This window comes from Colletes gigas, unplaced genomic scaffold (assembly GCF_013123115.1).
Source record: "Colletes gigas isolate AHSC1104 unplaced genomic scaffold, ASM1312311v1 Colletes_gigas_Sc00112, whole genome shotgun sequence".
NCBI lineage: Eukaryota > Metazoa > Arthropoda > Insecta > Hymenoptera > Colletidae > Colletes > Colletes gigas.
Window position 1 is genome coordinate 85,357 of NW_025106737.1, and position 13,319 is coordinate 98,675.

Consider the following 13,319-nt stretch of genomic DNA (forward strand, 5'->3'; position numbering starts at 1 on the left):
TGTGGGGAAGATTTTTCTAATTAAAATGAGACTAAACACGATATAAATCGGCTAATATTTGTTACCATAATATTGAATTAAATATTGTGTACTCGTATCTTCGCAAGGTCAGTGGATTGGTACATTTATCGAACAGTGGTAGCTAACGAAACCCCCTATTTCATAAGTGTTGCAGTTTTTGATCACTTACGAAACGGTGGAACCGTTCCGTTTGAAAATAGCTACCTCCCGTTCGATAAATGTAGCCAGCACCTCGATGCGTCGTTCTTTGATATTTCCGAACATAGAAAAGGACAGCACAAGAAGGATAAATAAAGAGAGAAAGACTCGCAAGTACAATATTTAATTCAATATTATGCTACCAAATATTGACCGATTTATATCGTGTTTAGCCTCATTTTAATCAGAGAAATCTGCCCAACATGATAGTGAAATTTTTATTAACAAAAAGTACAAAATAAAAAACTTTCTTCTGTGCAGTAGTGTGGTCACACTGACGCGGATATTTAAACTGGGGCGATAAATTCGAGTTTCAGTCCCTCTTTCTTCTTTAGCTACTGACTCTTTCTACGTTCGAAGCGTCGGCAAACTACAATCAAATTCGTAAGACGATTCTCCTATTCCGTAAGTGTTGCTGACCGGACCCGGAGTAGCGACATTTATCGAGTTTTCACTGTAATTATAAAACTAAAAACGTATAATCATCATTATATGGGAGCTGATCACGCTCAAAATCTAATGAGACCTTGAAACGAGAACATAAAACTTAAATGTTAAGTTTCATTGAAATTCGTTCAGCCGTTTAGATGCAATCATGTCAATAGCATAGGAACAAAAAAAGAATATGTTTTTTTGTAGTAGTCACAATATGATGAGGGTGTCCTAAAACTTGTATTTCCGCTAAAAAAAAATTTCGAAATTTATTTTCCATTATGATACTTTATTTTCCTTATACCTTACATAAGTCGGAAAATAAAAATGCTGGGACAGTCGAGGCTTGGAGTCGTATGCCACTTATCGCGAGGTCGTATTTCAGTTGTTTTGTCTTTTACAAGAGCAAGAAGGAAAGGCTCACACTAACGTTCTTTATCGATTTCCCGAAGTTGTGCGCAAGCGCCGAGCTCACGTACACGTGGCTCGTGCGGTAGTATATGCCTACTATCCCCACCACTCCATTAGACGCTAAGGGAGTTCGTCGTCACTGTTGTCGATTTCGATGCACTCAATTATGCCAGATCTGGCCACACTGCTTACAACCCCTCAGAGTTTAAAAGAAAACTCACGCGACACGCGACTACCTGGCCAGTACCGCCGCGACGGTACGATTCAAAGAGGACGAGTTGCGAGTCAAAGATCAGTTGCGGGGTTTTTAAAAAGGACAGATTTGCAGTTTTGTTCTCATTAATGTTTACAGCGTATTTGCGAGGGATGAGTCCGATATATATATATATAATCAATTCATTTTCCTTCAATAATTCTCCATTGCAAAAATTCTACAGTATTCTTACATTTTTTTATATTTTAAAATTTTCCCATGTTATTAGAAAGTAGATATACGACGAAAGTTATACAACTTATAGTTCCTAGCATGTATAACGTATATGTATATAAAGTAGTACAGATACTACTTTACAAACCCATTTGAATTTTGCCGCGTAACTTGTCGGTAATAGAGACATCAGACAAGAGGAAGGAAACCGAGTGGGGATTAAGAGGAGAACCACGTACACGAGGATAAGTAGGAGAATTCCAGACGGAAAGACTGATAATTAGTATAAGAAGCAGAGATAGGGAAGAATAAGCTATAAATGCCGTTTCTCTATTTATAGGTAAGGAATCTGTAAATAATGTAAATAATGTAACGGGACTTTAACTAGTGCTTAATAAATACCAACTCTATTTATAGTGAAACACAGTTTCGTTTATTCACCTACCACGCAATACATAAAAGAAAGAGGTATTATAAAACGGCATTTTGCTGACCAAAACGATGGACAAGCTACGTTTTGAAATTGGGGTAAAAGCAGGTCAAGATCTAAAATCGAACATCTATGCCATAACCTCAATTGGGACGCCACGTGGAGAGGTTTATGGCGTTTCAGAAGAGCACCAAGCTGCGGCATATCACACAGAACTGATAAAAACAGAAGCTTTTAAAAGAGCAAAAGCCACTCTCAAATTGAGACATCAATCTAGGAAGATTTGGATAAAATTAGATAAAGAATTAAGGAAGTTCTACATGGATGAAGAGGAAAACATAATATTATGGGATTATTATTTAGAAGAAATTACAAGTAAGTCACAACCTATAAGTAATTTAACAGAAGATACATTATCAAGGATCTTGGGAGCTGTCTTCAAAAAGGACGAGGAACACAAGCCACAAAGTGGGCGACATAATTTAAAGAATGTAACAGAAAAATTTATCATTGAGAAGTTTACAGGCAAGAATGCTAATGGAATTCAATGGTTAGATACATTTGAAAAAGAATGCAATCGTTTAGGCATACAAAAGGATGAAGAAAAGATCGAGATTTTTAGACTATTTTTAGAAGGCTCTTGTTTAGATTGGTACAGTTCGATGCTTATAAAACATTCACTGGCATCACAATGGGAGACTTGGAAAGATAATTTCTGCGAAACTTATGCAGACAAAGGTTGGTCTCCGGTTAAGTATGCAATTCTATATAGATATATAAATGGCTCATTATTAGATTACGCTTTAAAGAAAGAAAGGATTTTATTGGAGATGAATAAATCAATTGATAAATGTACTCTGATCGACCTCATAGCAGTAGGATTACCAGACTTTATAATGGACAAAATTGACAGAAAGAAATTAAAAGATACTGAAGATCTTTTCAATGGATTACGAAGCCTGGAACATATGGCAAAAAAGAAAAATACAGAAATTAGAACTATGAATAAATACACCAAAGAAGATCCAAAGAAAAAACAACAAAAAAGAGCATGTAGAATTTGTGAAAAAGAAGGAAAAATGAATCGCTTTCATCCGGAATCCTCATGCTGGTTCAAAGGAAATGAAAATATCGGTAGAGAAAAAAACCAAATTAAGTTTGTAAATAACGCAGAAATAGAGACTGAACTATCTGACGAGGAACAAAAAAACTTGTAGTTCCGCCATTAATCAAGGTCAAAGTGCTATTGCAAGATAACGTAGAAATTAGGGGAATATATGACTCAGGTTCAAACGTTTCCTTAATAAATTCAAAATTATTAAGACTGAAAAGAGGAAAAATAGATAGTGTGCAAGGAGCAAATCTAATGACGATTAATGGTGTGAAAAGAACTAAAGGGATGGTGTCAATAAAGATAAAAATCTTTAATATAGAAAAAACTGTAGATATATTTGTAATCGATAAAGATAAATTTGAATATTATTTTTTGATTGGACTGGATATAATAAAGAAATTCCAATTAATACAGGATGAAAATTTAGAGATCAAACAAAAAATATATAAGAATATCACAAAAAAAAACTTAGAAGAAAACAAAGATAACAAAACTACAGATAAGTATATAATAAATTTTAACGAACATATAAATATATCAAATTTTAGAATTTCGATAGATCTTCTAGACTATAAAAGAAAAACAGAGATAAACAAATTAATACAAAAGTATAGTGCAATATTTGCCAAAGATAAATATGATGTAGGGATGGTGGAAAATTATGAGGCTAGAATCGACCTACTAATGGACAAATTCTGTAGCAAGAGACCATATAAATGTAGCATAGAAGATAAAAAAGAGATAGAAGCACAAGTTGCAAAATTATTAAAAACGAATCTAATAGAAGAATCATACAGCCCCTTCGCGGCCCCAGTAACGCTAGCGTACAAAAGAGAAGAAAATAAAAAAACAAGATTGTGTTGTGATTTTAGAGACTTAAATAAAATTGTCATACCACAATCACAACCCTTTCCGCTAATAGAAGATTTAATGGTGAAAGCTAGAAATTGCAAATTCTTTTCAACATTTGACGTTAATTCAGCGTTCTGGGCGATCCCGTTACGAATAAAAGATAGAAAGATAACAGCGTTTGTCACGCCAGAAGGACACTTTCAATGGACGTGTCTACCATTTGGACTAAAAACATCGCCAGCAATATTCCAAAGAATATTAAGTAACATAATCAGAAAACACAGACTTACAGATTTTACAGTAAATTATATAGACGACATACAGTGAAAACTCGATAAATGTCGCTACTCCGGGTCCGGTCAGCAACATTTACGGAATAGGAGAATCGTCTTTCGAATTTGATTGTAGTTTGCCGACGCTTCGAACGTAGAAAGAGTCAGTAGCTAAAGAAGAAAGAGGGACTGAAACTCGGATTTATCGCCCCAGTTTAAATATCCGCGTCAGTGTGACCACACTACTGCACAGAAGAAAGTTTTTTATTTTTTACTTTTTGTTAATAAAAATTTCACTATCATGTTGGGGAGATTTCTCTGACTAAAATGAGGCTAAACACGATATAAATCGGTCAATATTTGGTAGCATAATATTGAATTAAATATTGTACTTGCGTGTCTTTCTCTCTTTATTTATCCTTCTTGTGCTGTCCTTTTCTATGTTCGGAAATATCAAAGAACGACGCATCGAGGTGCTGGCTACATTTATCGAACGGGAGGTAGCTATTTTCAAACGGAACGGTTCCACCGTTTCGTAAGTGATCAAAAACTGCAACACTTATGAAATAGGGGGTTTCGTTAGCTACCACTGTTCGATAAATGTACCAATCCACTGACCTTGCGAAGATACGAGTACACAATATTTAATTCAATATTATGGTAACAAATATTGGCCGATTTATATCGTGTTTAGTCTCATTTTAATTAGAAAAATCTTCCCCACATGATAGTAAAATTTTTATTAAAAAAAAGTAAAAAATAAAAAACTTTCTTCTTGTACAGTAGTGTGGTCACACTGACAGGGACATTTAAACTAAGATGGCGAAGGCAATAAAGATTTTTAAAGAAAGCCGCTACGTCTCCGGTTACACTTCGCCTCACTGGTTCAAGGGGGATCCCCCTAGTGGTGGGGATAAAAATGTATCATTTATGGAACAGCTCTTGAGGACATTTATCGAGTTTTCACTGTACTAGTATTTTCTAAGGATTTTACGGACCACATACACCACTTAACAAAATTACTAGAAGCTATAAAAAAAGAAGGATTTAGACTGAAATTCTCTAAATGCAAATTTGCAGAAAATTCAGTAAAATATCTAGGACATGTGATTAGTAATAATTCAATAAGACCAATGAACGATAACTTGATCGCAATAAAAGACTTTCCAACTCCAAGAACACAGAAAAACGTCAGACAATTCTTAGGAAAAGTGAATTTCTATAATAAATATATACCAAACAGAGCCATAATATTAGATCCACTACACAACCTATTGAGAAAAGGACAAAAATTTATTTGGACTGAAGAACATGAAAAAACATTCAAAAATATAAAACAATTATTATGCTCTAAACCGGTATTAGAAATATACGACCCAGATTTACCGATTTACATTTACACAGATGCAAGTTTACAAGGTATAGGAGCAGTAATGAAACAAAGACAATCAAATGATGAAGAGAAACCAGTAGCATACTTTTCAAAAAAATTGAATTATAGGATCCGATAAAATTTCTCTGTACACGTATAATATTGTAGAATCAAACCGGTCCGTCTTTTCCGCTCGCTTCTCTTGCTCTGCTCTACCGATCACATTCACCTAATCTCTCATATACACACACACACACGTACGCCCTGAGACAAAACCTACACGCATTCTGCATTTCGTCTTCGCAACCTGGCAATCGATTAATTTATTTATTCGGTATGGACAGCTGACTTCGACTCCGGTCATAGCAATCGATTGACGCCTCACGCACTTTCACAACAACACACTCACATTCACATCCCCACACTCGGCCATCTTGCATGATATCTGCCCTCAGATATCCATTGTTCATTCTTCACCTGATGAGATATCACTAACTTCATTAACCCACGGTTTCATGTGTTCCGCCAAAGTCGATGTCTGCTGCGGACCTTCGTGCTCGCCCACCTTACACACAATGAAACGATCATTCCTTAGGATTCTTTCAACTCGATACGGACCTAAGAATTTGGACGCAAATTTCAAACCCGGGCTGTACTGGGTTCTCTTTATAGCAACCAACTCTCCCTCTTTGTATTGCCGAGCTTTCTTTGTATGTTTATCGTATCCGCGACGATTTTCACGCTGAATCTTCAAAATATTTTCCTTAGCTTGATTCCGCAGCTCTTCCCTGTTACTTTGAAACAAATCAATCCATTCCTTCTCTATTAACTCACGAATATCCGGATTATCCTTCATTCGTGGATATGTCCCAAACAGTAACTTAAACGGCGTTGTACCGATGCTCCTATGAGGTGTTGCATTTAAAAATTTCTGCGCAATATCCAAATAGCGATACCACTCTTCCGGTTTCGGTGCCGACAACTTTGTCACTACTGGTATTAGCGTTCTGTTTACACGCTCCACTTGACCATTAGCCCTTGGCATTCCCGCAGTTATTAAAATTTGTTCTATCGCTTCCAATCTACAATATTCCCGAAAATCATGAGAAGTGAAAGCTGTACCCTGATCAGAGATAATTCTCCTGGGATTTCCAAAAATTGACGATTGTTTTTTCAAACGTACTATCACTTCGGAGGTAGCTGTAGTCTTCGTGGCATACAGCCACACAAACTTCGAAAATGCATCCACAACTACAAAAATATGCTTATAAGTCTTTCGCGTAGATGGAAGTGGTCCAAGATGGTCAATATGATATGTGTCTAATGGCACATTTCTCTTGTCAATAGAATGTAAAAATCCTTCCTGTCTCCCATGTTTCCTTTCAGCAAGAATACACGGAACACAATTACGCACCACTTTCTCTACTTTTGATTTTAAATCTGCGAACCAATAGTCTTTCCTAACTAGTGTCTCCGTTTTCGCACTCCCGATATGACCGTTCTCGTGTACACGTCGAATGATTTGCGATTGCATAATACGCGGCACTATTAATTTAACGTCACTCTCAATTTCTTTAAATAAAAGACCATTCCGCACTACAAACCCACTTAACTGTTTTTCATTCACTGCTTCAACAATCGGTTTCAAACTCTCATCCTCACACTGCGCTTTACGTAACCTCACAATCATACTATCCTCACATTCGTCTACTAACATACACTTTGGAAGCGGATTCCGGCTTAACGCGTCTACATGTCTTAAACTATTTCCCGAACGGTGCTCTATTTTATAATTAAACTCCTCTAATAAAAGAGCCCATCTCGCAATTCGAACGCACAAATCTCTCTTACGCATCGTTAATGTAAACGCCTGACAATCTGTAACTATTTTAAACGGTATACCTAACAAATATATTCTAAATTTTCGTAGGGCTTTAACTATTGCCAAAACCTCCAGCTCATAACTAATATATTTCGATTCTGCTGGTGTTGTTTTTCCGCTTGCAAAGTATACTGGATAAAATTTATTATCATTACTATCACGCTGTAGAAGAATCGCACCATAACCATACATTGAAGCATCAGTATGTAATTCCGTTTCCGCTTTTAATCTATATAATTTCAAAACTGGACCATTGCTCAAAATAGTTTTTAACCTCGTAAACGCTAATTTTTCCTCTTCCCCAAAATGAAAGTTAACGTTTGCTTTCAATAAGTTTGTTAACGGTCGCGCAATCACGGAATAATTTCGGATAAATTTTCTAAAGTAACCAGCCAAAGCCAAAAAACTTTGATTCTGCTTGAAATTTTGTGGTTGGGGAAATCTCATAACTGCTTCTGTTTTCTTTCCCGACGGACGAATGCTTCCTTCTTCAATTATGTGCCCTAAAAACTCTATTCTTGTCTGCAGAAAACTACACTTTTTCCAGTTAATGTTCAAACCGAATTCTTCTGCAACGCGCAACACTATTTTTAAGTTTTCTATACCATCTTCGTAATCTAATGAGGGAATAATTAAATCGTCCATATAAACTATAACTTTTTTCTTATTAATTAAATACTTAAAGACAGCATTTATAAATTTTTGAAATACCGCTGGTGAATTACATAAACCGAATGGAACATATAGAAATTCATATTGGCCGTTTGGAACTATGAAAGCAGTATATTTCCTACTATCTTCATCTATAAGCACGTGAAAAAATCCATTTTTTAAATCCAACGTACTAAAAATATGTGAACCTTGTAGAGCATCCAATTGATCTTCGATTAGTGGCAACGGGTATCGATCTTTAATTATTTTTGTATTAAGTTTTCTATAATCTATACAGAGCCTGGTTGTATTGTCTTTTTTCTTTACAAGTACTACCGGACTGGCATAATCAGAAAGAGACGGCTGCACAATACCGTCAGCAAGCCACTGCTTTATATGTTTGTCAACTTCTTCTTTTTCAAGAGGGGATAATCGTCTAGCCCTTTGGCAAACTGGTTCATCATCTTTAACCGTTATGGACATTTTTATACCCGTTTCTCGTGTTTTGACCGGTTCATAATTTTGTATCGAATCGCGAATGATGCCTCTATGTTTGGTATTGGAAATATTCGACAAATCGATCTCATTTGCTTCATCTATACAATCTATTTTGTAAATTTCGGGTATATTACTTTCTAACTGATTTTCTTTTTCAACGCTACGAATAGAAATCTCGCCTCTCTTAATATTCATTTCAACTGCATTTAAAAAATCGGTGCCAATTATCAAATCATGTTGCATTAACGTATCAGATATTACCCAGATGTTAATTGGGTATTTATTACCATCGATTTCTATTTGCGCATTGAACTCGCGTATTGTTTTGTTACTTTGAGATCCAATTCCGCAAAATGTAATTTCTCGTCGTAATAACTGTGGTTAAATTCTCTCCATTTATCCTTACTTTCTTATAATATTTTTCGCGCATATACCGCGAAATATCACAAACGTTTTTTACATCGTCCTTCTTTGAACAATTCGCCGCTACGTGACCAAATGCTTGACATTTAAAACATTTCGCGCCGCGACTTTTCAAATGACAGTTCGCACTATAATGGCCTTCCATACCGCAATTAAAACAACGATTAATACTTTTGGATACTTCCCTTCTCTCGTATCCCTCGACTCTCGGAGATGTGATTCTTTCGTTCTCCCTCGATGGTCGCAATGGTCTCTCTTCCAGTCGCAGCGGTCTATACGCTCTGTCGCCAGGACCCGGTTGACGGTACATTCTTTCTTCTATTCTCGATGGCTGGAACGTTCTCTCTTCTGTTCTCCATGGTCGAAATACCCTCTCCTCTGTCCTCCATGGTCGAAACATATTTTCTTCCTTCCTTGTATATGGATACGTCGTCGGCAAGGATTTTCCATACAACGATACTTTCCCGAACGCCTCCAATAACGATGTCTTCGTGTTCAGCCTCTGAGCACGAGCAATGTTCCTTAACGTGAAATCTGGAATTCCCTCAATAATGTAGTCCATTGTCTCTCCGTCGCTCAAGCCAATACGATTCGCCATAATCACTTTTTCGTGCATATACTGGCTAAACGCTTCCTCTCGTTTCCAAATACGCCGTTCAAATTCTTGCCGCAAATGAATCTTGCTTGGCTCGTGAAAAAACATTCCTCGTAAACCTTCTAGGAGCTCTTCGACCGTCATTACGATGCACTCGGGTTTTGAGTGGAACCACTCAAACGCTTTCCCTTTTAATCGTGACGAAATTGCAAGTTTTACTATTCCGTCTGCCACCTGATATGTTGCTCTCAGTAGCCGCACTTGTTTTTCCCATGTTTCATACGTCTCGCTGTTGCCATCGAAATAATTTAACATGTCCGCTACCATCGGTGCAGTTAAGCACGGTGTTGTCTCATATTGTATCGGACGAGGTGCATTAATGGCCTGATTATTGCCACCAATTGTAAATTGTTGCATGCTTTTCAAAAACTCAATCTCCCTGCGTGCCAGGTCAAGTTCGTCTTCTTTCAATTTCTTCTCTCCCCGGCAAAGCTCAATCTCCCGTTGCATGTTTGCCCGTTCCAACTCACTCATAGAAGGGATGTTTGTCGCCTCCGACATTTCTCTGTACACGTATAATATTGTTGAATCAAACCGGTCCGTCTTTTCCGCTCGCTTCTCTTGCTCTGCTCTACCGATCACATTCACCTAATCTCTCATATACACACACACACACGTACGCCCTGAGACAAAACCTACACGCATTCTACATTTCGTCTTCGCAACCTGGCAATCGATTAATTTATTTATTCGGTATGGACAGCTGACTTCGACTCCGGTCATAGCAATCGATTGACGCCTCACGCACTTTCACAACAACACACTCACATTCACATCCCCACAGAATGATAGGCAAAAAAAAAAAAAGAAAGCAATATATCTAGAATGTCTTGCAATAAAAGAAGCAATACAATATTGGCAATACTTGCTAATAGGGAAATCATTCATAGTTTTCTCAGATCATAAACCTTTAGAAAATTTAAATATAAAGTCGAGAACAGATGAAGAGTTAGGAGACCTAACATATTATCTATCGCAATATGACTTCACAGTTAAATATGCCCCAGGAAAATGCAACTTAGAAGCCGATTGTCTAAGTAGAAACCCAGTATTAGAAGCTAAAGAAAACAAAGAGGAAGCATTAAAAATTATAAACCTAATCAAGTTACAAGATATAATTACGGACCAGAAAAAAAACAAAGAACTGCAAGAAAAAACAAATAAGATGGTAATCAAAAATAACGTATACTATAAAAAAGTTAACAGAAAAGAATAAATAGTCTTGTCAGAAAATTTTAGTAAAGAATTTATAAAAAAAGTACATGAAGAATACTGTCATATAGGAATAAAACAAATGGAAAATAAAATTACACCATATTATACAGCAAAAAAACTAACAGAAAATATAAAACACATTTGTAAGAATTGTGTAACATGTATAAAGAACAAATCAAGAGGACAAAGGAAATACGGATTAATGTCACATTTAGGACCTGCAAAAGAGTCATTCGAGATTATGTCAATTGACACAATCGGAAGATTCGCCGGATCCAGATCAACAAAAAAATATCTACACCTTTTGGTGGACCATTTTACAAGGTATCGATATATTTTAACATCCAAGACACAAAGCGCAAACGATTTTATAAAACTAATCAAAATAGTGACAGATAATAACGAAATTGGTATAATCCTGTCAGATCAATATCCAGGGATAAATTCAAAGGAATTTAAAACATTCTTAAAAGAAAAGAATATTCCAATAATATTTACGGCAGTTAACTCACCGTTTTCTAATGGTCTCAATGAAAGACTAAATCAAACTTTAGTTAACAAAATAAGATGCAAAATTAACGAACAAACAAGAAACCGGGCATGGACAACAATAGCACAAGAATGCACAAGAAAATACAATGAAACGGAACATACAATAACAGGTTTTGCGCCAATATATTTAATGCAAGGGAAAAACGCAACAATTGTACCCGAAGAACTCCATCAAGAAATAAAGAACAACTTATACCAAGACAGAAAGTTTGCTTTAGACAGAACCATTAAATCGCATAATTACAACAAAACATTATTCGATAAAAATAGAAAAGAAATGGAATTCAACGTTGGAGATCTAGTATACGTAGAAAACGGAAATAGTTTAAACTGGAAAAAATTAGATGATCTAAAAATCGGACCTTTTGAAATAAAAGAAAAATTATCCAACTCCATTTACAGAATTAATACAGGTCACAAGAAAGAAGAATCGAATATTTTTCACATTACGAAGCTCATTCCAATACCAGAAAGCATCAACGACGAGGACGAAGAGGATTACGAATAATACTAGCAGATCTGTTGAAAAATTTTGTAGCCAAAATTCTTTCCGCGGTAGGGAGATATAAAGTAGTACAGATACTACTTTACAAACCCATTTGAATTTTGCCGCGTAACTTGTCGGTAATAGAGACATCAGACAAGAGGAAGGAAACCGAGTGGGGATTAAGAGAACCACGTACACGAGGATAAGTAGGAGAATTCCAGACGGAAAGACTGATAACACTGTTCAACACGAATTTTGTTTTTCCGTACCCACTAGGTGATTCTTGTAGAGCTTCGTACCCTAAACACGAATCTGGAAACGGAATTGCTGTATCACCCTCAGTTTTCGAAAAACACGAGTTTTTGTGAAAACGTACAATTTTGTTCCAATTAATCTTAATACAGTTCCAATTAATCTTAAAAGATAGAGGAGAGATTTCTGAATATGCTAACATCGATAGTTATAATATTTTGTGCTTTTGAACGGTTGTAAATGATCGCCAAAGTTTGAAAAAGTGTCGAAGTACATACTTTATACACAATACTTTTGCATATTTACGAAAAGTTGTTTACCTGACACGAAATCTATACACAGGATCTGATTCTGCAGACATTTCTGAAGAAGAAACTGTCCAACAGAAGTATAGAATCAGTTCTCAATTGTCACAGGTCGAGAAAATGTGTATTGGCAACGCGTGCACGGCGTTTTACCGCCACGCGGCCATCGCTAGCCTACCTCGGCTCGGCAGTGCCGTAGCTACGCATAATGGATGCGACATCGATAATATCTTAGGCTCCTAATTCCTGTATATGTTTATCATTTTTGATTTTTTAATCTGTTTATCTTTTATAGTGATACTGATATTAATCTGTTATAGTGGATATTGAAAAACAGAAAAAAAAATTGAATTTGTAGAACAGTGTAATTAGTATAAGAAGCAGAGATAGGGAAGAATAAGCTATAAATGCCGTTTCTCTATTTATAGGTAAGGAATCTGTAAATAATGTAAATAATGTAACGGGACTTTAACTAGTGCTTAATAAATACCAACTCTATTTATAGTGAAACACAGTTTCGTTTATTCACCTACCACGCAATACATAAAAGAAAGAGGTATTATATGTATATAACGCATGGTCGCTTCGTATGGAAAGTCAATGAATCTTCAAAAAGCGCCCAGGTCCGATTTCGAGAAATATAGGGTCTGTCAGTCACGATGGCTTTTGTCGTTTACTGACGATTCGAACGGGTGGCCAGGCTTGCTTTCGAGAAATGTAAGCAACGTCAACGATACAAGAGCGAGAAAGAAAGCGTGTATCAGCCTGTTCTTCTCGGCTCTTCCGAAACTCAACGAGCTCACATACACGCAATTGGGCATAGTGTGCGAAAGTGAGGAATGAGAAGTTTCCGGGGCCCCGATGCACAGT

General features: G+C 36.3%; 1 protein-coding gene across 1 annotated transcript; it reads left to right on the plus strand.

Annotated features, from left to right (window-relative positions):
• The first annotated feature begins 1,702 nt into the window (after window positions 1–1,702).
• On the plus strand, window positions 1,703–4,262 carry LOC122404160. The gene is made up of 2 exons (XM_043408083.1): window positions 1,703–1,829; window positions 1,907–4,262. The coding sequence occupies exon 2, from the start codon at window positions 1,991–1,993 to the stop codon at window positions 3,134–3,136; it is 1,146 nt and encodes a 381-aa protein (XP_043264018.1). The 5' UTR covers window positions 1,703–1,829; window positions 1,907–1,990; the 3' UTR covers window positions 3,137–4,262.
• Window positions 4,263–13,319: the final 9,057 nt, after the last annotated feature.

Bases quoted from the DNA above. Each gene is read 5' to 3' on its own strand.
- LOC122404160 (XM_043408083.1), top strand. From the start codon at position 1,991: ATGGACAAGCTACGTTTTGAAATTGGGGTAAAAGCAGGTCAAGATCTA.